The 24,896-nt window shown below is 34.9% G+C and overlaps 1 protein-coding gene across 4 annotated transcripts in view; it reads left to right on the forward strand.

The window, feature by feature from the left end:
- The window catches only part of LOC120413530 (dual specificity tyrosine-phosphorylation-regulated kinase 2), a 220,987-nt gene that overhangs the window by 193,286 nt on the left and 2,805 nt on the right, over window positions 1–24,896 (forward strand). For 3 of the 4 annotated variants that reach the window (XM_039574404.2, XM_039574405.2, XM_052708309.1), the window contains 5 exons: window positions 1,683–1,821; window positions 1,885–2,056; window positions 7,941–8,084; window positions 8,147–8,276; window positions 19,568–19,812. In XM_039574404.2, the coding sequence (XP_039430338.1) occupies window positions 1,683–1,821; window positions 1,885–2,056; window positions 7,941–8,084; window positions 8,147–8,276; window positions 19,568–19,812 (830 nt within the window). Of the gene's footprint in view, window positions 1–1,682; window positions 1,822–1,884; window positions 2,057–7,940; window positions 8,085–8,146; window positions 8,277–19,567; window positions 19,813–20,182; window positions 20,487–24,896 lie in introns of all 4 variants that reach the window. The other variant, XR_005604955.2, reaches the window with a different exon arrangement.

Consider the following 24,896-nt stretch of genomic DNA (forward strand, 5'->3'; position numbering starts at 1 on the left):
AAGTACTTTTTGATTGCAAATTTCAAAAATTTGTGCGACCAATATTTCGATTTTTTTTTAAATCAGTATTGATTCAAAAATTCATAACTCGGTCAAAGATTCTTTGCACAACCTGGAAATTTCTGAAAAGTTGGCATTTGATGTCGCCTAAAACATATCAAAAAATAAAAAAAAATAAAAATAGTGTTTTACCTACAACTTTGGCAACCAAATCGATCAAAAAATTCCTTCAAAAGATACAGATTTTTGAATTCGTCCCATAGATGACGAAACACGAAAAGAAATTATCGTGTGTCAACTATGTGGGACATTCTCCGACACCTTCTGTGTCGGTTAATGGAAGACCCATAAAAAGCTAGTTCAACCAAATAATACACTTAGAATGAATGGCCCTTAGCTTCTTCACCTCCTTTCCCCTTATAACTGCCAGCGCCCTGTCTGGATCTATCCACCATGTGACAAAAAGTTTGAAAAAACTGTTGTCGCGATCTTCAATTCTGTCTCTCCTCTTTCTGTCCTAGGTTAGCTTGATATTTCTCGCCGCAAATTGCCAATATAAGCAAATAATTATAATTGACTTCCGGTGATCAAAACAATATTGTATTTTAGGACTCTGGGCCAAATATGAGCAAAATCGGTCATCATTTACCCATTGATATTCGGAGGTGAAGTTTGTATGGGAAAAATTGAATAAATGTATGGAAAACCCAAGTTTCTTACGGTTTGGTTTGTACGATGCGCTACTTCCATTCAAATATTCCCAAAAGTGAGATTCTTATTGAAAATTTAATGCTCTACTTTGTAGGACATACCAAAACTGTAAAACTTGATCCTGAAAAGTGATAAGCGATTTACAAAAGTCATTTTTGCAAGAAAAACATTTTTTTCACCAACTTTAGGCTCGAGTATCAATGGGTTAATCTTATCCAATTTCGCTCAAAATTTATAATAATATAATTTATGGAAAATTATATGAACAAACTAATGAATCAAAATGGCTTCTTTGGGCATACCAAAAGCTCCAAAAAAGTTTCAGTCGGATTACAAAATACAAAAATTAAAATTCTTAAAAAAGACCGATTTCGTAGAGAATTGCTCAGTATCATATCTTACGAAGCACACTCATGTTTAAAAAATCAAAAAAATCGATTCAAAACGCCACAATAGAAATCGCTTAAGGTGTAAACATATATTAAATAAATATATTTCATTTCTTTTTCAAACTCCCTTTTTCCGTGACAAATAGTGCACTTAATTACTGTTTGATCCCTTCCTCAACCGGAGCAGCGACAATCAGCTTAAATTGCGTTCAAATGTCACAAAAAGTTATATCCTCAACCTTAAAAAAAAAAACTCTCGGTTCATGGCTACCAGCCATTCCGCAAGACAATGTCAATTTTAAGGTGAAGCCTGGTGGTTCACGGGGTTCAAAACTTTCTGCCCCGGCGGCTTTATTGACAAAATGACGATCTTCCCCCGAGGTTGGGCATGCGAGTCACCCTGAGGGAGGTTAAAGTTGAAGGTAGTTTAATCATCGAATCAGCATCAAAACCACCCCTCAAAAAACGGCAGTGAATGTCATCGCGAAATGGCTTTTCGGCACGCGATTTTTGCGCTGGAAAACTTTCTAATTGAATGCCATAATTTACCTTTTCCCCTCTCCACTTTTTTGTCCGCTACAGCCTCAACCTGTACGAGCTCATCAAGAAGAACAACTACCAGGGATTCAGCCTGAGCCTGATCCGGCGGTTCTGCAACTCGATAGTCAAGTGTCTCCGGCTACTGTACGCGGAGAACATCATCCACTGTGATCTTAAACCTGTAAGTTTCGAGTTTTTTTTTAATGTCTTCTTTAAATAATGTGGAAATCTTGTAATTTTCCAGGAAAATGTCCTACTCAAGCAGCGAGGCAGCAGCCTGATCAAGGTCATCGATTTTGGCAGCTCGTGCTACTCGCACCGCAAGGTGTACACCTACATCCAGTCCCGCTTCTACCGGTCGCCGGAAGTTATACTGGGACTGTCGTACGGGACGCCCATCGACATGTGGAGCTTGGGTAAGTGTTGAAGCTCCAACTTTTAAAAACAGTATTATAGAGTAGTACAGATTAGTACCACATTTTGAACGGTTTTCAACATATAATTTTTTCCTTAAGTTTAAATATATCTTACTATTTATTTTGGATTAAAAAAATGGATTTAACGTCACAAAACCAACGATATCTGGTCGTGACCTTTTCCCACATCGCCAGTGCCAAACTAATGAGCCGGTAAGCTTCGAAATAATCACGTACAGAATCGATCCAACGGCACACACTTGCCAAATCCCGCAAAGCCACAAATCTAACCTCCATCTCCGGAGTCGTTGATTCGCACGTCGATGAACCCACGCAAGGACATTGGGTGGAAAATCCGATAGAAAAAGCTTCACGTGTGCGCGCGTGAACCATCTTGATTTCAGTGACCATGACCTCCGGAAGAGAAAATTGGTGGGTGGAGGGAGAGAGTTCGTAGAACCGACCGCAAACCGTCGTTGATACGAGACACTGGCACGCGTTTGGCCCTTTCCAACACACGTAGGCGGGAGAGTTGCGAGTACTCAACAAGTTGTCCAACTGCCTTTCCCCTTCAGCTCGATTCTTTTCTTCACACCCTCACCGTGACGAAAATTGTACCCGGTGTGAACTTTTGCTGCAATGCGAAATATGCTCTGACCAACTATTAAAGCGCATCAGGGTTGGGAAATGCCCAAATTGACACAATATTTGAAATTAGTCTCTTTTTAATTAATATTTAATCTGAAAATTAAACACAATTTAGAAACAACACTTTTCTTTAAGAACTCACATCTCTGACTCCCAGCTAATGTAATGGGCCAGCGGGAAACATTCCCACCGTATCGTGGGTGGTAAAGCAATGGGTGCGCAATTATTTACCACCCCCCGAGCAGAGCACACACGGAGCATGTTCGGAGGAAGGGATGTTTAACTAACTTCCTTTCTAGCTTCCCCTGCAGAAAGGAAGTTCGAAATAATCTATACGGCGAGGAGCGGTTCAATTGGAACATTGCATGTTCGATTTAATTATCGCCACCACCGTCGTTGTAGCCGGTGGCAAGCTGAAGGTGGCATGAAATGGTAGTGGATTTAGCTGTTCTAACAAGGGAACATTTCCGCAGGGCTGGTTAATGAATTTACAACGTTCGATGTTGGTAGAGGGAAGGTTCGTTTTAAACTTTTATTTATTCATGATCTCTTAGTAATTGTTATTTACGAGAGATATAATGAGACAAAATTTAAAAAAAGTACAGATTTTTTTTTTATATTTATTTTGCATTGAAAGTTGAACCAGTATATTTCGATGACTCTATGCCCTCTTGTACCTCTTAAACTTGCTGGTTTTCCTATCTAGTTAGCATAAGAGAGCTTACTTAGATATTTTTTTGAATGAAATGTTTGAATCTGAAAAATTGATGTAAGTGCGACAACTGGCCAAAGGGATTTCAGGTCAGAACGCGTTTGACGCACGTACAAGTTAGACTATCGTAATCATTTGTAATTATAACTCAAGACTCCAGCAACCACCTTCAACCAAACTTCGGGACAATATACACACAATGGTCAGCCAAACAAAACGTGTTTGTTATTGTTTACATTGCGTGCTTTCGTTATTGTTTATTCAAGGTCAAACATAAAAACGCGTTTTTCTCGGAACGTCGAAATGGCGGATGCGACTAGATAGCACGACGACGTCGAATGGAACTTTGAGTGGCATCTTCACGAAATCATTGCATTGAATCAAATTTCCTTCTAAAGTAACTTACTGGACCTGATCAAAAGTAGTAAACTAACATGCAATCGTTGGTAAAAACCACTGAAATAAAAAAAAACTCACTAATTCCAGGTTTTTTGTTTAATTGGTTATTCAATTTTCTTCTAACTCAACGTTTTCCGTGTTTTTATTTAGACGAATCGTAAAATTGGCAACACTGCTAGGTATTTATGTCCTTACTGTCCCATAGCTCAAAGGTCATTGAGACACTCCCTACTGCGTGATACAGACCCGTTATGCTATGCTATGCTATGCTATGCTATGTGCAATAGCTCAAAAGTGTGATTTTCTCTTAAAAAATACAGCAATATATTACCGGGTTAAAGATTTGAGGTTGAGGAGGCATTGGTTAAGCTAAACTTGGAGTCTTGTTGATTCAGTGAACAAGGCTTCAAAATAAAAGCCGAAACGTCGGTAACGAAGGGAAACGGTTGTTACTTTTATTCGACGGACTGAACAGCCAAATACGAAGAAAACTGAAATTTGACAGTCGTTGTAAAAAAGCTATTTATAATTCAATAGGTTCCTGAAATAATTATTTTAATCTTCTACCACAGGGGTGCCCAACCTTTTGGCCCTGCGGGCCAGATCTCACTTTTCTAAACCAGTGGCGGGCCGCAACAAAAGTTTTCTTAAAAGTTGAAAATGTATTTTTTTTAAATTTAAGGTTCTTTCCAACCTAGAGTTTTTTTTAAATGTTTTTTATGTGGCCTATCAATAAATAAACTAGTGTTAGTTCATAACATTGATTTTAGAAAGATAAACAAAGATAAATTTCAAAAAATTGTTTATCACTGGAACGCCCAACGCATGTCCAACTTACACGGACGCCCAAGCCTCTTGATTCTTGTTTCCAGTAATTTGTAAGAATGTCTAGATGATCCTAGAACATTGCAGAACTTAATTTGATCAAATCTGTAATTTCTGCGACCGAAAACATCGTTCCACCTTTTTTCAAAACGACTGCCTCCGCGGAATTTGTGGCGATTTTATTTTTGTACGCGAATAAAAAAAATTGGAACGATGTTTTTAATCGCAAAAATTACAGATTTGATCAAATTAAGTTCTGCAAAGTTCTAGAATCATCAAGACATCCTTAAAAATCACTGGAAAAAAAGAATTGTCTTGATTGGTTGAGTAATGCCCGAGATCCGTTGAGTTGAATTTACCGTTCCAACTTTTTTGGAGCCTTGGGCGTTGGAATGTTTTTTGATATATTTTGTTTTTTTTTTAATTGTTTGGGTTTGTTTTGTTTATGAAAAAATATATTTTTGCTCGCTGATTTCTTTACTTATTTTGGACTTTTTAAAAATTCTAGAATTTTTTGCAGCAATCTTTATTTTCAGTATGACTAAATTGCTGTCTGTAAGCTTTTTCAAACAAAACTTTATCACTGCAAAGTTTTACTAAAAAAAACATACTTTTTTTTTTTGCTTGCCCACTTATTGAAAAAAATAATTTTTATCAAGTTCCTCAAAAAAGAAAAGCTTCAATTTGCAGTAAAATGGTACAAATTGTAATTTTTTTAATTAAATGTCTTTTGTGCAGTTTTAGACAGCGATACAAGTTTTTTTTTCATTTAACAATTTTACGAAATGGGTAATTTCGTTATCTTTCGCCATTTTACAGTTTATTGGTTGATTCTGAAACTTTCAAAAAAGAAATTACACGAGTAAATTAAAACATTATAAAAAATGTATTCGAAAGAAAAAAAAAATTCAAAATTACAAAGCCAAATCAAAATAATAGTTGAATTCACATCATTTTACCGCAAAAAAATGATCTCAAGTTTATTTTTTTATATTTAGACACTCAATTTTTTTATTTAATATTTCATGATCAGCGTTAGGGGCCGGTCATAGAACTATTTTGAAAAGTCGTCGCGGGCCGGATGAAATGGCTTCACGGGCCGGACGTTGGGCAGGCCTGCTCTACCATATCACATTTTTTAATATTTCTAAACCAACCACGTCGTAGAGTACAGTTCGCATAACAAGTTTTTAAGAAAAGGATAAGCTTTGGTTTAATATAAACAGCGATATCGCACTCTTAGGCGATATGCCCCATTGCGTAAAATAAAAAGTGCCTGCTGAGTGTTTTTTTAATGATATTTAACTATGAATTTTCATGAATGTTACCAAAATTTGATATCATTTCAAAGTTTCAAAAAGTATATTTTTATCTTAGGTATGTTCTATCTTTGTGTGTATTTTTCTATGATCAACAAAGCCATTATAGCAAAAAAATGGATTGCGGAATATAACCATTTTGAAAATTTGAATTTTTGGGTATGTTTTAGATGACAATAACGCCTTGAGCTGTGGCATCAAAATTAATTTGGCAGTGCTGTCATTTAAAAAAAAAATCACGATTTTTGTTTAAATGTTATAAAAAGTTATTTGATTTTAATTTATTTTAGGATGCAAAGATTAATTTTCAGTCGAAAGAACTTTACATACATTTCAATATCGTGCACCGTTTTCCAGTTATAGCCACCTAAAATTGATATCAGAATCAGAAAAAAATCCTATTTATTTGCTTCAATCACATTGAAGATTAGATCAATGGTAAAAGCTGAGTAAAAGCTTCTGAAAAAAACTAACTTAATCCACCTAGGTAAAAAACTCGATCTATGGAACCCCAAACCAAGTTGAATGCAACAGATTCGGGTCAAATCGGTTCAGCCAGTGCCGAGAAACGTGAGCTAGTTTGTTGGTCACATACATACATACACACACACATACACACAGACATTTCATCAGCTGTGTGCTATCTTGTGACATAGACCATTTTGGTCGAAAATGAGTTAATGATGATGTTTTGCTATACTTAACAAACTCTACAAGATGCTTTAACCCGATTTTGAAAACTCGCTTCCGTTTCCCGGATATCGCAATACACACTTGTGACATAGACTAATTTATCATCAAAATGATTGTGCACACTTGTGACACGTCATACATGTTGTTGGAAAATTTGTCTTGTTTTTCACAAATTTATGTACACACATACTTTCTAAAGGCAATGCAACTTTTTGTTTATAAAAATATACTGATTAAGTCGATTAAAACATTGATTTGAGCTTATTTTAGTTTGTATGGGAATTCTGTGCACACTTGTGACACGTAGTACAATTTTACATTCGAAACACACTTGTGACACGTGCTTTTCAGATTTTTGTTTACATTATTTACTGTATCTCTTAACTGGTGTAACCAAATTAGTTGAAACTTGGATCGTTTGATAAGCGATAGTATACGAACCTATTGCTTCAAAAAGTTTGGCTCTATCATTCATAGTTTTGAAATTATTTACCAACAAACTTTAAAAATCGATTTTCTCGAAAAGTACTAAATGGTCGTTGTCACAAGATAGCACACAGCTGATGATTTGTTCGGTTTTCGATATGTACACATGAAGGTGGGTCTACGACGTTTTCATACAAAGTTCATTTTTAGAGCAGGATTATAGCCTTACCTCAGTGAGGAAGGCAAAAAAGGAAAAAAAGAAGGTTTCCTCTACATCAAAAGAATAGTGTAAAATTTTTAGGGGATTATTACTCAGCAAATTTGCGTCCGATTTCTAAAGCCGTGAATTATTCCGTTCTTTACAATGCATTTCTTTTTATGTTTTCGAATCATCCTGAAAAGGCACAAGAAACATTTAATTTCAAACATATTCGTTAGTCATTTAAAACTTTTTCAAAAATAAGGATTAAAAAAATATTTTGCGCAATTCAATTGTTTGTCTGAAAAATCCAATGTTTTAAAGTGTAACTATTTTAATAATTGCTCAAAGGGGAACATAAATTTCACTGAAAATTCTTATTATTTTTTTCCTTCGGAGTTGCAACAAATGCTCTTTATCTTCATTTTTCAAATTGTTGCAAATTTACAAATTTTGAATTAGGAAATGGAAAATATGATTTAGTGTATTTTGAATCTTTGACATCCTCATTATCCTTTTTGTTGTCACAGCAAATTTTAACGCGACACATAACCTCGAAACTTGAAACCATGTTTAGACTAGTCTGCTGCTCTACCAAACAACCACTTAAACTTGTTTCCAAACAGCAAACTCTTACACCGTCTGTTTATTTTTGTTTTCCAGGATGCATACTAGCCGAACTGTACACCGGATATCCGTTGTTCCCCGGGGAGAACGAAGTGGAGCAATTAGCGTGTATCATGGAAGTTCTGGGCATTCCACCGGATGATCTCATCAATACTGCCACCAGGAGGAGGTTGTTTTTCGGTAAGCCTCGCCCTTTTTCCATCATCGTATCAACTAACAAGCGATATTTTTTCCTTCCGCAGATTCCAGAGGCACTCCACGGTGCATCACCAATTCCAAGGGCCGCAAGCGGAAACCAGCCTCGAAAACGCTGTCCCAAGCGCTCCGGTGCAACGATACCGTGTTTATCGACTTTGTCACCAGGTGTCTAGAGTGAGTAGACCTTTTCCCTCTGCCTGGCAGAGTGGGTCACGTTGTAGGACTGGACTCCCTTTGCACTGAAAGAAAAAAATTGATGCAAGTGTGTCAACTTGAGGGAACTTCGAAAGTGGTCTCCAAAGAGGGGGTGGCTTTAAGTATATGGGGAAAGAAGCCATTACCAAAGTGGTAGTTGAAACAAAACAAGCAGGAAACAAAACCAGTCCTACTACCCTTGTGCCTGGTGGCCTGGTGACCTCGTAAGAAAGGAATTAATTTGTGGTATGAATTAAAGTGCCGTGTACAGCTTGGTCGGGGTACAGTATTGGCGGTTGAAGTGTTACGAGCAGGATTAGTGAAGGGCTTCCTACGAAAGTTATGACTCGTTTTTGAACCAACGTTGATTGAGTTGATAAGTTTTATGCTTGACGAAATTATGCATAATGGATATTTTGGCATTTGAAAGTTTAATCAATTCAATGCCCAGATTTTATCATTGTATCTATCCTAATAAAGAGGAATTTATATAAGTTTTCCTCAAAAAATAAGTAACTTATTTGAACATTATTGCCTTTCTGACCTTACTGAGGATAGGCTATAACCAATGCAGTGGGGTCTTGGGAACCACGAACAAAGTGTTCAAATCCCATGGTACGTTTTTGGAAATCATACCATGGGATTTGAACACTTTGTTCATGGTTCCCATTTTCATGAACGCTTGTTCACGATTTTGGGAACTCTTTTCCCCGTGTAAGGCCCGATTATTATGAAGTTTAGACAAGTACTTCAAAAGTTTTGTTAAAAAACCATTTTGACAAAAGTCCGGAACGGTGTAAAATGAGTGTTTTTGTAAGATCTTGTTGTAAGTTTCTAGAATGGTATTAGAAAGACCTTTCCAACAAGCCCAAAAGATTAAAGATCTCACAACCCTATCAAAAGTTATGTGTACCGTCATCAGTGGTGACATTGGGTCTGGGGGATGAGATTGGGTCATACAAATTAAGTGATATTTTAGTACTCTTTGGAGGGGATCTCACATAATTCGATGAAAAATATTTACGGATCAATCATGCGACCCATCAAAATGCCTCTTTATCATAGGGCATAAAGTGATTTTCTTAAATAAAAAAATTAAAAACATTTGTTAAATCATCGACAAATTTTTTTCACCAATATCATCAATTTTATTTAAATTTATTTGTTGTTTTAGTAACGTAAGTATGTTCTTAACATGAAATTATCTACCGAACAGAACTGAAGCGAACACACTTAATTATAACCTCTGCAAAACAAGTTGTCTCCCTTCAAAAGTTTCACTAAAAAAATCTTTAAAATTAGACATATTTTTTTTAAATTTCAATCTCCTTAGGGACGTGAAAATTTGAGAGAACTCAGGGAAAATCCTCATTATTCTTTAAAGGCTAGTTTTTTAAGATACAAAATTATATAATGAATAAATCAAGTTTAAATCTACTCCTTACTTTTGTAATTCTACCTTCATGATACATAAAAAAATATTTAATTTAGTATGTTTTCGAAGAAAAGCTGATAAAAATACATTCAATGCTACAAATTGCTAACTTTAAGCGTTCGTTTTTTTTTTGTCTAAGATTCTAATATTCTTTATCAAGTTATTCAGGGTGAACTTTGTTGAATGTAGTATTTATCTCTTTCTTAAATAATGATTGTTAATATCACGCTTTTAAACTAATGTTATTTTCATGAAATGGCTTGTTGGATGAAATATTTGATAAATTCTATTAATTTAGGCATCGATTTCAGAAAATTGATAAATTTTTACGGGATTTCACGGAAAATTACAAATTTCATGAATTTCACGCTTTCAGCGAATTTTCACAATTCAATAACCCTGCTGAAAATAAAACAAAAATAAATTTAAAAAAATTGAACTGTGACTTATAAAATTAGGTAAATATTGAAAAAAAAAACAAAAATAAATTTAAAAAAATAAACTGTGACTTAGGTAAATATTAAGTAAAACTTTATTCCATAGAACTTCTTTCTCTGCTTTCATTCATATTGAAAATAATCATCATTTAACGACAATACAATCTGTTTGCAGCCTGAAACGGTGGTGATATAGAAATTTGGTGTCAAAGGGACTTTTATGTAAAATTAGACGCCCGATTTAATATCGTACTCAGAATTCCAAAAAAACGTATTTTTCATCCAACAATAAACACTAAAAAAAATCTGAAAATTTTCCCATTTTCCGTTACTCGACTGTAAAAAATGTTGGAACATGTCATTTTAGGGGAAATTTAATGTACTTTTTAAATCTACTTTGACCCAGAAGGGTCATTTTTCAGTTAGAACAAAAAGTTTTATTTTAAAATTTCGCGTTTTTCCAACTTTGCAGGGTTATTTTTTAGAGTGTAGAAGTGTTCTACAAAGTTGTAGAGTAGAAAATTACAAAAAAATGATATACAAACATAAGGGGTTTGCTTGTAAACATCATGAATTATCGCGATTTTACGAAAAAAAGTTTTGAAAAAGTTACTTTTTGCGTTTCTCTTTGTTTCGTCGGCCGTGTCTGTCGCGGATGACCATGAACGGCCATGATCGATGACGACCAACGTTTTCAATTTTTTTTTTCGTAAAATCGCAATAACTCGTGATGTTTATAAGCAAATCCCTTATGTCTATATATCAAAATTTTTGTAATTGTCTGCTCTACAACTTTGTAGAACATTGTTACACTCTAAAAAATAACCCTGCAAAGTTAGAAAAAACACAAAATTTTAAAATGAAAAATTTTGTTCTAAATGAAAAATGACCCTTCTGGGTCAATGTAGATTTGAAAAGAACATTAAATTTCCCATAAAATGACACGTTAAAAAAAATTAGATGAGTAACAGGAAATGGCGGAATTTTAAAAACTTTTTTAGTGTTTTTTTCGATGAAAAATACGTTTTTCGGAATTCTGAGTATGCCATCAAATCGGGCGTCTAATTTTACATAAAAGTCCCTTTGACACAAAATTTCTATCTCATCACCGTTTCAGGCTGCAAATTATTGGAAAAATACCTCTTTTTCGCATGTTCAAAAATGGAAGCCGTGCCCCTCCGTCACGAAATATCAAAAAAAGGACCTCGGATTCGTGATCAGGGACAAAAGTTACCCCTTAGAACAAAGTTTCACGCAAATTGTAGAGGGGTCGGGGCAACTGCTGTGTGAGTTGGCGGAGAATTACCCATATAAAGTATTTTTCTTTTTAGGGTTAAATTTATTTATAACTTGTACTTTTTAATTAATTTCATAGTTCATAAAATCAATAAAATTCTTCGCGTAAGGTAAATTTTGGCTTGTTCTTATATTTTAATGTTTTACCTTCTGCTTATGTTAAGATTGTTATTTGAAACTTGCCCTTTGAAAAAATAGATGATGAAAAGTTACTACTTTTAAGAATCCTTTAAATCATACTTCTAACCAAAATATCAGGTTTTGTATCAATAGCTTTTATAATTTTTGATTATAACTTCAAAGATCATAAAAAATATGGTTCATATAGGTAATAGAGTGTCACAAAGATGACTTTTTGACGGACATCCAAATGTTTGTTCCGGTGGGCATACTAAGTCCAAATCCAAAATATGAGCTTGATTGGACGTAACAGGAGCTGGCACTTTGCATTTGAATTTTAAATGGGATTTAACCCGTAAAAAAAGTTTTTCTCAGAAATGGCATTTTTGCCACTGAAGCGTTTATTTTCAACATCTTTGGCGTATAGGCCAGATCTTTGTACATCTTTTGGTTGTAGTTTGAAGTTTGGAGCACCCTGGAGCTCGGTACAGACCTTCAAAGTTTGTCATTTTTTCGAAAAAATATGTAAATGTAAAATAGGTTTACTCATCATTTCACCAAAAATCAATACAACCATGCTCGCATGTTACAATGCACAAAATCACCTGACTAACCCACTAAAAGTGCCCACCCGGGAAGGCTGCAATTTCATAACAATCAGCCAACATTTTCCCGTGTTCACAGAGCCGTGCTGCACCGTTGTCGCCTGACATGTATCGCATCAGCCCAAATACCAAAATGCCGCGGCATTCGTGACCCACAGAAACTATGCAACGGGAATAATTTTTACCTTCCTGACTTATTAAATTTTCATCCAACCAACGGAGGCACACCGTCACGAGACCGGCGCCATCTGAATTACTGGTTGGAGAATCGGTTAACTAGAAAGAGATTTTTAGTGACTTTTTTAAATGGATTATATCATTTTTTTTGGTAAATTAGTTGAATTTACTAAATTTTAATTTTAGTGAAAAAAGTTTGGTAATATTTTCTGTAAAACCTCTTTCACGTCCAGCTCCCTCGATGCATTTCATCACCAACATTCATTTTGCGTCCTTGGGTAAACTCGCAACTCACAGCACGAAGAATGGTCCCACCGTGCATGTACCTGACCCGGCACGAAATGACTTATTCACTCGTGACCACGCTTCCGGCGCCAAGGCCGATTTTACCGGGTGGACACGGAAACTTAAAAATTGAAGTCTTTAGGAAATTTAGTTCAAAATCTGAGACACAAGATTTTTTTTTTGCAATTTAGAATTGAAAATTGAATTCTTGAAAAATTCGACATTCCATGAAAATTTCCCCAACTTATGAATGAAACCACCCTCAGCAAAATAAAAACAAACCGTGGTCAATAAATCAACCGGTAGGGTCCAATTCCCGGGAAAAACATTCGTCATATTTTTCCGAACTTCTTTTTTTCACACACGTGGGGTGTTTTTCGCTTTCCTGCAGCGTGTGGCGGCTTCTGTAATGGTTTTCCATTTGGGGCTAATTTGGCGCCCCCAAAAGGCGAGGAAAGTACGACCGAACAGAGATGCATTTATGTATCGGAATACACAATTTGCCGATGGAAAAGAGTGAAAAACATGGTAATGCTTTTATCCTTGCTTCATTATCGGTGCTGGGATGGTGAAGGGGTGTGGAGTGTTGCAGAGAAAATGGCAGTTAACACTCAAACGCTCGGGTAGTCATTTGACCCCTATTTTTTTTCTTAAAAATCTCATAACTTTTGGTAGAATTGACCAAATTGGATGCTTCCGGTTGCAAAAGATCCAGATTTGTCTATATTTTGAACTGTCAGATGGGGGACAAATATGGTCCACTTTTACCGGAGATATTCCGGATTCCGTTGGGGTACCTCGACCCTCCTATTTGGAGTTTTGGTCAATAGAACAAAAACCATTGCACAGAAAAATGCCGGAAATGATGCAAAACTTCAAGGCATCATTCTAATACATCATCCTGCATAGACACATGGCATGGCCAAGACCTTCGGGCACCGAAACAGGTTCCAACCGAAAACGGTTCACTGAGCTGATGTCGATTGGTGCCCAGATGGAACCGGTTCCAGTGCCCCGTATGACTTAACCATGTCAATTATTTTTGCTGGATGATGTATTAGAAGGATGCCTTGAAGTTTTGCATCATTTCCGGCATTTTTCTGTGAAATGGATTTTGTTCTATTGACCAAAACCCCAAATAGGATGGCCGAGGTACCCCAACGGAATCCGGAATATCTCCGGTAAAAGTGGACCATATTTGTCCCCCATCTGACAGTTCAAAATATAGACAAATCTGGATCTTTTGCAACCGGAAGCATCCAATTTGGTCAATTCTACCAAAAGTTATGAGATTTTTAAGAAAAAAAATAGGGGTCAAATGACTACCCGAGCGTTTGAGTGTTAAAGTGAAAATGACACGAAAGGATTATTTTTTGCAAATTCCCCGTAAATAGCCATGGTCAATTTGGTTAAAAATATTGGGAGTTAATTGATTGCGATTTCACAAATTAAGTTTTGGTGTCAATAAATATGATTCAGGGGAGAAACGGTTCTCAACTTATGTTGGAACCGGTTTTGGTTGAGGGTACCTGATTGGTTGGGATGTAGGATGCTCCGGGCTCTGGGCTTTCCGCGCGGCCACTCCTGTGGCGGGCGGTCCTTGGGGTTGATGGCCGGATCTGGGACGGGTTCCGGTCGTTCCTCGGCACGACTTCAGCGGCTAGTCGTTGGACCACTGGGTAGGTCGCCGACTTCGGGGAACCGGATTTCTCAGGCGGTTCTATGGCCTACCGCCAAAAATCACTCGCACATACGGTTTAGGTTTAAGAACAACGACTTTATTTAAACGCTAGTCAATTTATTTAAACGAACTAATTTTACTTAATCTTATTTATTTCTAAAGTAGAACACAACTTGTTATTTGTCGTCGAGAAAGGGTTTCGTGCGGGTCTTCGCGGAGTGAAGCGCTGAAGCGTACTGGACGCTCAACTCGATCGCAGGTCTAGCTCAGGCTCAGCAGTCAGGATCGCGTTCAAATTCTCCTCTCTCGCGGGGTCGTGGCGAAATTGCGATCAGAGGGATCTGCCGTTCTCGGTTTAAAACTCTCGGTCCACACGGTCCGAGGGGTTATTAGAAAACAAACAACTTATTTGAATTTATTTATTTAAACACCCAAAACTGGGCAGCGCTATTTCGAGAGAATAATGGCCTCGAGACGATAGAATAGTGGTATCATTTACGGACACAGAGAACACAGCTCGAGATGGGCGAAAAAAATCTTCTCTCGAGGTTAATTTGCAAGAAAAGTTCATCCGTCAAAACACAAAACCAAATGTGTCGACTACTGGAATCAAACTAGAGACTTTTGACATATAACCCAATGACTTAACTGTCGCGGCCACCACTGCTTGGTGACTGTTTTTTGAAGAGTGGTCTAAACGTCAAAATATTCAGAAAACGATCGTGGGAATCAATTCTTACTCAATTTGAAGAAACAGCGGTTTTAAAAACAAAAATGTTGAAAAAACTGGGATTTTGGCCATTTTCGAGGATTTGACCAATTTGTTGAAAATATTTGCACCGGAATGCTTGTCCGATTTTCGATAAGTTTGATTTTGACCGCATTGCTTTTAGGTCGTTATCGATCTTTGATTCCAAAATTCATATGTTTAAAAAATCAAAAAGTGGCTAGTTGATTATTTTTAATTAATTCAAAATAGCATTTCTTAAAGTATTTAAAAAAATATTTTGTTGGTTATTTTGTTTTGCTCCATGGTTTTTGGAATAAGAAACATAAAAAACTGGAACTCCGGCATTCATTAATACTTTTAATATAACATAGGATAAGTCTTCAAAATATGTTGGTCATTCAATGGTTAAAATATATTAACCCTCTACAACCTAACCCCGCCTTTAGACGGGCTTCGATCTAAAAAATCGCCAAAAATCAATTTTCCAACCGATTTTTGATCTTTAAAAAGCATTGGAAAGAAGAACTCTTCAAATTTTAGAAAATTTCAGGGTTGGAAGTTAAACTTGTTTTATGTGACTTTGCCAATGTTTTTAAAAATGTAATTTTTTTAGGGGTCAACTTTGGCAGTGTTTTTTACTAACATTTCCTATATTTTCAATAAAAAGAAGTATGCAGTAATTTTTGTATATAGCAGAAATGTGAAAAACATGCAAAAAATTGAAAAAGTGACTGTAAAAACATGAAAAAATTAGATAGGCGAAATGTAATTATATAAGGTGGTAGAGTAGGCCAAATACTACCAAATACAAACATAAACTAAATAAGATAAATGCAAATTAAAATACTATAAATGAAACAAGAAAAACATAAAACAAGAAAAGTAAAGTTTTTCGTAGAACAAAAGTTGCTCAAAATGACCTCCTGAACACGGGAAAAATAAATATTTTCGAAAAAAAAATTTGGGCAATAGAGGGTTAAAGATTATTGAAACGAAGTGATTTCTCGAAAAATACTCAAAATTATTGTTATTGCAATATGGGTATCAAATGATTGGAATTTTTTCATACATTTCGAATGTAAAATCATTTTTTTGAAAACACTCAAATTTTCCACAAAATTTACGTATTTTCGAAAAAAAAATACTCAAAATTTCCGTTTTTATAATATGGGTATCAAACGATCGGAAATTTTTTCATACATTTCAAATGTAATAACAACATATTTTTAAAACACTCAAAATTTTCACAAAACTACGTATTTTCGACAAAAAATACTTAAAATTTCAGTGTTAACAATATGGGTATCAAACGATCAGGATTTTTCCATACATTTCAAATGTAATAACAATATTTTTTGAAAATACTCAAAATTTTTACAAAACTATGCATTTTTGGAAAAAATACTCAGCATTTCCGTTTTTACAGTATGGGTATCAAACGATTGAGGTTTTTCATACATTTCTAATAAAATAACAAAATTTGAAAAAAACTAAAAAAAATTTAGTATGTTCACAACTTTGCGTTATAACTTTTGAAATGTGTGAAAAAATCCCGATCATTTGAAACCCATATTGTAAATACGGAAATTTTGAGTATTTTTTTGAAAAAAACGTAATTTTATGAAAATTATGAGTGTTTTCAAAAAATGTTGTTATTACATTCGAAATGTATGAAAAAATCCCGATCATTTGAAACCAAAATTGTAAATACGGAAATTTTGAGATTTTTTTTCGAAAAAGCGTAGTTTTGTGAAAATTTTGAGTGTTTTCAAAATATGTTGTTAATACATTCGAAATATGTGAAAAAATCCCGATCGTTTGATACCCATATTGTAAAAAACGGAAATTCGGAGTATTTTTTCGAAAATACGTAGTTTTGTGAAATTTTTTAGTACTTCCAAATATTGTTGTTATTATATTCGGAATGTATGAAAAAATCCCAATCGTTTGATACCCATATTTTAAAAACTGAAATTTTGAGTATTTGTTTCGAAAATACGAAGTTTTGTGACAATTTTGAGCTAAATGTTTAATAATCAAAACGTTTGTAAAAAACATGATTATTTGATACCCATATTGCAATAAAAACAAACTTATTTTAGGCTACTTTAGAGAAAAAAGTGCATTTTCAAAATTCAGGAAAAATACGTATTTTTGTGAAAATTTGCGTGAAATTATAATTTTAATGGATATCCATCCCGATTCCAAAAACACTATAATTTTTTGATGTATGCATGATTTTTCATAAGTTTAAAGCCAAATGCTCGCCTCGGTTTTGCATCCTCCATATGCGGTGCTAAACCGAGGCACGACTGTACATTATTTTCGAAAATATTTGTTTATACATTATCGTTCATATATTTTTTCCTCTGCTTTGTGTCGAAAAATGTGGAAAATTTCTTTTATGACGTGTAATTGTATTTTTTTCCATATTTATCAGAATTAAATAATACCTTCTAATATTAAACCTTTCAAAATAAAACTGTAGTACTTTTCTGTATGTCATCCTGGGGCAGATCGGTAAATGGACTACAGTCTGAATAGGGACAGCCGTTTCGAGCACCTAGAGCTTCAAATTTAAAATTCTTTTCTATCAAAAACCAATCAAAAACATTAAAATATGATTAAAACATCTGTCTCAATTCTCTCTTTTTTTAGAATTGGCCCAAATTACGTTAGATTTAACAAAAAAATAAAGAAAAAAGCATCCAATCTTGCTTGCTTTTTCAAAAGGTTCTATGTACATAGGAAACCCATGGCGCATTGGTTATTTTGAAAAAGTAATCTAGCAATCTTTTCGGACTGTATCTTCAATACATATCTGGGTAATTCTCTACCAACTCACACGAAATCGGGAAAAGTTGCCCCGACCCCTCTTCGATTTGCGTGAAACTTTGTCCTAAGGGGTAACTTTTGTCCCTAATCACGAATCCGAGGTCCGTTTTTTGATATCTCGTGACGGAGGGGCGGTACGACCCCTTCCATTTTTGAACATGCGAAAAAAGAGGTGTTTTTCAATAATTTGCAGCCTGAAACGGTGATGAGATAGAAATTTGGCATCAAGGGACTTTTATGTAAAATTAGACGCCCGATTTGATGACGTACTCAGAATTCCGAAAAAACGTATTTTTCATCGAAAAAAACAATAAAAAAGTTTTAAAAATTCTCCCATTTTCCGTTACTCGACTGTAAAAAATTTTGGAACATGTCATTTTATGGGAAATTTAATGTACTTTTCGAATCTACATTGTCCCAGAAGGGTCATTTTTTCATTTAGAACAAAATTTTTCATTTTAAAATTTCGTGTTTTTTCTAACTTTGCAGGGTTATTTTTTAGAGTGTAACAATGTTCTACAAAGTTGTAGAGCAGACAATTACAAAAATTTTGATATATAGACATTAGGGGTTTGCTTATAAACATCACAAGTTATCGCGATTTTACGAAAAAAAGTTTTGAAAAAGTTACTTTTTGCGTTTCTCTTTGTTTCGTCGTCCGTGTCTGTCGCGGGTGACCATGAACGGCCATGATCGATGACGACCAACTTTTTTAAAACTTTTTTTCGTAAAATGCTCTACAACTTTGTAGAACATTGTTACACTCTAAAAAATAACCCTGCAAAGTTAGAAAAAACACGAAATTTTAAAATGAAAAATTTTGTTCTAAATGAAAAAAATGACCCTTCTGGGACAATGTAGATTCGAAAAGTACATTAAATTTCCCATAAAATGACATGTTCCAAAATTTTTTACAGTCGAGTAACGGAAAATGGGAGAATTTTTAAAACTTTTTTAGTGTTTTTTTCGATGAAAAATACGTTTTTTCGGAATTCTGATTACGCCATCAAATCGGGCGTCTAATTTTACATAAAAGTCCCTTTGACACCAAATTTCTATCTCATCACCGTTTCAGGCTGCAAATTATTGAAAAACACCTCTTTTTTCGCATGTGCAAAAATGGAAGGGGTCGTACCGCCCCTCCGTCACGAGATATCAAAAAACGGACCTCGGATTCGTGATCACGGACAAAAGTTACCCCTTAGGACAAAGTTTCACGCAAATCGAAGAGGGGTCGGGGCAACTGCTGTGTGAGTTGGCGGAGAATTACCCATCTACAATTTTGCCGAGGACACAAAATTGATCAGAAACTCTGTTTCAAATTATGAATTCAATGTCTTAATCAACCAACCGTAACATTCTAATTTCAAAACTCCGCAATGGAGCAAACAAAATCAATCACCCCGTCTGTTCCATCCTGCGTGACGATTGCTTCTGACAGTGAATTTATAATTCTATTAAAATGCCACGAATCGTTTTCAATATGTGCGTATGTGTTTCTGTTCCAGCGTGGGTGTGAGCTTTTCCGTCTGACCTTTGCCTTAGAACCCTTCGAATGGCACGTTTTCACGGTCAAGGCAATAATCCCCCTTCCCCAAAGAACATCAATATTTGCATGGATATCAAACTCATCATTTCATTCCGCTCTCTCTCTCTCTCTCTCCCCCAGGTGGGACCCCAAGAAGCGCATGACCCCGGAGGAGGCCGCCCGCCACGAGTGGCTCCAGCCGAGCGCCACGTCCACGTACGTCTCGTCCAAGTCGAAGGAAAACGCCTCCGCCACCAACGGCGATGGCCAGCAGCTTGGCTTCATGCAGAAGCTGCAGCGATCTCAGCCGATGACGCCGAACACGATCCTGCCGGAGATTAAAACGCCCTCCCAGCGGCAGCGCTACGTCAAGGACCGCGTCAAAGGTGAGAGCCGGAGAATTTCCCAACCCCTTCGTTTTCCCCCTTGTTTTCTAGAAAGCTCGAAAGTTGCTGCCACCCCCTTTTGTTGCGAAACTCACACAAACTGACCCAGCTTGGTGGGGGGTGGTGGCTTTCCATGCAAGCTTGCTTGCAAGTTTAGGAAGCTTTTCTTCTGTAGTAGTGCTTTTAGTGCGAAAGCTCTCTCTCTCTTTCTTTCTCCTTGGTTTTACGCTCTTCTCCCAATAAAACTTTCCCCCTTAGTTGAAAGCTACACTGTATTTCTTTCTTTTCTTCCTCTTTTTTTAAACCTCCTGTACGCTTGTGTGCTTTTGCGTGTTGAAATATTTCATGAAAAAATAAACAACAAATCCAGCAAGCAAAAAGAAGCAACAGTCCAAAGACCAGCAAGCCAACGCCGCCGGTCAGAAGCAACCCCTGACGAGGCTGATCATCAGCTGTACCACCGTGAAAGATCTTATCTCGATCTTTGACACGCAGAAAAAAAAGGACGGAAGTCACTGATGGCAGAAGCAGAAGAAGTCACAAAACAACTAAACTCTAATCTAAACTGCAACCCCCTCTAAACTACTATCAACTATTGGCTAGGCTTAGCGCACCCACTCACACGCGCCCGTGTTCTAGACATGGAAGAAGACTTTCCGTTTTGTTCGCTGTTCGTAAGTTGGTTTTCCCAGATCTCCTTCCTTGTTTGGTTTTTGTTCAGCATCAAAAAGAATCATATTTGCAAGTGTCCCCCCCTCGATTGTTTCGCTAAGTGTGCATGCTATTCTTGCGATGTGTTCGTTTTCCCGATCCCTTCAGCTGAAAATCTTCAATTGAAATTTTCGTTATAGCATCCTTACGAATATAAATCATTTTTATTATCAAATACACTCAACCCCCGGTGGTTGGTCACCTTTTCGTTTGACACTTTTTTAGTTTGTACCCCGTTGGTTGGTCAAAGTCGAACTAAAAAGTGACGAACTGTCACTTTTTACACGGTGCTCACACACACTATCAAAACAAAAGATTAGTAGTGTCTGTGAACTCCGTGTTACAGTTGGTGTCAAACCATCGGGGTTTGAGTGTATGTCATTTCATGCCACATCAAAACTGTAAACTTAATTCAAAATATGTTTACTTTTGAATTCTCTTGAAACTCATTTAGCAGCCAGAATTTTCTCTTTGATTGTCGTTTCTTTCAATTTCATGATGATGATTTGCATAATTATTTATGCAGTCAAATTTATATTGTGGTTTGGTTGAGCGTTTTAGCAGAATGCATTACTATGAATACAAAGAGACGAGTTGTTCCATTTGAAATATAGAGCAATTCTCTACGAAATCGGTCTTTTTTCTTCAATTTTAATTTTTGTATTTTTTAATCCGGCTGAAACTTTTTTGGTGCCTTCGGTATGCCCAAAGAAGCCATTTTGCATCATTAGTTTGTCCATATAATTTTCCATACAAATTCGGCAGCTGTCCATACAAAAATGACGTATGAAAATTCAAAAATCTGTATCTTTTGAAGGAATTTTTTGATCGATTTGGTGTCTTCGGCAAAGTTGTAGGTATGGATACGGACTACACTGGAAAAAATAATACACGGTAAAAAAAAAATTGGTGATTTTTTTATTTAACTTTTTATCACTAAAACTTGATTTACAAAAAAACACTATTTTTAATTTTTTTTATTTTTTGATATGTTTTAGAAGACATAAAATGCCAACTTTTCAGAAATTTCCAGGTTGTGCAAAAAATCACTGACCGAGTTATGAATTTTTTAATCAATACTGATTTTTTCAAAAAATCGAAATTTTGGTCGTAAAAATTTTTCAACTTCATTTTTCGATGTAAAATCAAATTTGCAATCAAAAAGTACTTTACTAAAATTTTGATAAAGTGCACCGTTTTCAAGTTATAGCCATATTTAAGTGACTTTTTTGAAAATAGTCGCAGTTTTTCATTTTTTTAAATTAGTGCACATGTTTGCCCAGTTTTGAAAAAAATATTTTTGAAAAGCTGAGAAAATTCTCTATATTTTGGTTATTTGGACTTTGTTGATACGACCTTTAGTTGCTGAGATATTGCAATGCAAAGGTTTAAAAACAGGAAAATTGATGTTTTCTGAGTTTCACCCAAACAACCCACCATTTTCTATCGTCAATATCTCAGCAACTAATGGTCCGATTTTCAATGTTAATATATGAAACATTTGTGAAATTTTCCGATCTCTTCGAAAAAAATATTTTTGGAATTTTCAAATCAAGACTAACATTTCACAAAGGCCAAACATTCAATATTACGCCCTTTTAAAATGTTTGTCTTGATTTGAAAATTCCAAAAATATTTTTTTCGAAAAGATCGGAAAATTTCACAATTGTTTCATATATTAACATTGAAAATCGGACCATTAGTTGCTGAGAAATTGACGATAGAAAATGGTGGGTTGTTTGGGTGAAACTTAGAAAACATCAATTTTCCTGTTTTTAAACCTTTGCATTGCAATATCTCAGCAACTAAAGGTCGTATCAACATAGTCCAAATAACCAAAATATAGAGAATTTTCTCAGCTTTTCAAAAATATTTTTTTCAAAACTGGGCAAACATGTGCACTAATTTAAAAAAATGAAAAACTGCGACTATTTTCAAAAAAGTCACTTAAATATGGCTATAACTTGAAAACGGTGCACTTTATCAAAATTTTAGTAAAGTACTTTTTGATTGCAAATTTGATTTTACATCGAAAAATGAAGTTGAAAAATTTTTACGACCAAAATTTCGATTTTTTGAAAAAATCAGTATTGATTAAAAAATTCATAACTCGGTCAGTGATTTTTTGCACAACCTGGAAATTTCTGAAAAGTTGGCATTTTATGTCTTCTAAAACATATCAAAAAATAAAAAAAATTAAAAATAGTGTTTTTTTGTAAATCAAGTTTTAGTGATAAAAAATTAAATAAAAAAATCACCAATTTTTTTTTTACCGTGTATTATTTTTTCCAGTGTAGTCCGTATCCATACCTACAACTTTGCCGAAGACACCAAATCGATCAAAAAATTCCTTCAAAAGATACAGATTTTTGAATTTTCATACATCATTTTTGTATGGACAGCTGCCGAATTTGTATGGAAAATTATATGGACAAACTAATGATGCAAAATGGCTTCTTTGGGCATACCGAAGGCACCAAAAAAGTTTCAGCCGGATTAAAAAATACAAAAATTAAAATTGAAGAAAAAAGACCGATTTCGTAGAGAATTGCTCATCACTTTATCCGCCTAAAACTAAGTCAATTTTGATCAAATCAATCTGCAATGTTCTACAAAGTTGTTCCAAATATAAAAATCTATGCATGTGCAGCACAGAATTTTTTTTGGGTGTATTTTGGACTTTTGTGCCATCAAAAGGTGAAAAATGTCGTTTTTCCCATACACTTTGGTTCGAATTTCAATACAAATTTCAAATCGACCAGGCACCTCGGAATCTGAACCAAATCGGCTGAAACTTTCAGGACAGCTTCTGTGGATGTTAAACTAAGGTTTTTTGCCCACCTATCCTGAATAGCTCAACTTTTGCCATTTTGACGCACCCTAATGCAACAGGCAATCGATTACTCGAATCAACTCATTGGTGATAGCTGACCTCAATTTTGATCTCAATAATACGATCGAAAATCCTCGGATAATCGAGTCTGAGCTGTATTCAAATTCTGACTCGCTCTGAGACGTTAGCTTCAGACATCAAAAATAATTAAAAATATTCTTGTTTGATTTTTTTTTTCAATGTTCCTAATGTGCCAAATTTTAATAAAATTTAAAAGCTCCAGCGGTGGAACATTAAAACATAAGCAATTTTTTTTAGCAAACCAGCTTTATCTTTGATATTTTATTATTTTGAAAAAAGTAAAACTCGGCAAAAGTTTATTTTATATATTTTTTAATTTCTTGCTCTCTTCCTAAGTTTGTTGGGATTCTTATCTAGTAAGCAGCATAAAGGAGCAAGGAGGCAACGATATGATAAATTTATTGTTATTTCCGTATCTGCAATAACCTAGATTGGTATTTTTTATTTAGTCTTAGGCCAATGCAAATATTTTTCAAAGTATTTGTTTCTCGGCTCTGTCCGGGGTCGAGGATAGAAGGAAATGAAGAAAGAAAATTTAAATAACAACACTCGAATGAAAAAAAAAAAGTGTTTTGAAATACATTTTTCACTAGTTCAGTTTTTAGTAATTATTAATTTACAATTTTTTTTTAAATTTGACAAAAACAAAAAAAAAATGCGAAAAAATACTATTTGCGGTATTGTATATCGATAATTAAAATTTTTTTTTAAAGATTTTGAATAAAACCAAACATGCTAAAAATTATTCTAAATGTGAGCAGTTCTCTCAGATTTTGGTCATTCGATTTTTGTTTTGTTTTTTAATCCGACTGAAACTTTTTTGGTGCCTTCGGTATGCCCAAAGAAGCCATTTTTCATCATTAGTTTGTCCATATAATTTTCCATACAAATTTGGCAGCTGTCCATAAAAACGATGTATGAAAATTCAAAAATCTGTATCTTTTGAAGGAATTTTTTGATCGATTTGGTGTCTTCAGCAAAGTTGTAGGTATGGATATGGACTACACTGAATAAAATGATAAACGGTAAAAAAAACACTATTTTTATTTTTTTTATTTTTTGGTATGTTTTAGAGACATCAAATGCCAACTTTTCAGATATTTCCAGGTTGTGCAAAAAATCTTTGCCTGAGTTATAAATTTTTTAATCAATACTGATTTTTTTTTTAAATCGAAATAGTGGTCGCAAAAATTTTTCAACTTCAGTTTTCAATGTAAATTTTGATAAAGTGCACCGTTTTCAAGTTAAAGCCATTTTTAAGTAAATTTTTTGAAAATAGTCGCAGTTTTTATTTTTTAAAATAAGTGCACATATTTGCCCACCTTTGAAAAAAGTTTTTTTTTAAGAGCTGAGAAAATTCTGTATATTTTGCTTTTTTGAACTTTTTTGATACGACCCTTAGTTGCTGAGATATTGCCATGCAAAGGTTTAAAAACAGGAAATTTGATGTTTCCGAATT

Source organism: Culex pipiens, chromosome 2 (genome assembly GCF_016801865.2).
Source record: "Culex pipiens pallens isolate TS chromosome 2, TS_CPP_V2, whole genome shotgun sequence".
NCBI lineage: Eukaryota > Metazoa > Arthropoda > Insecta > Diptera > Culicidae > Culex > Culex pipiens.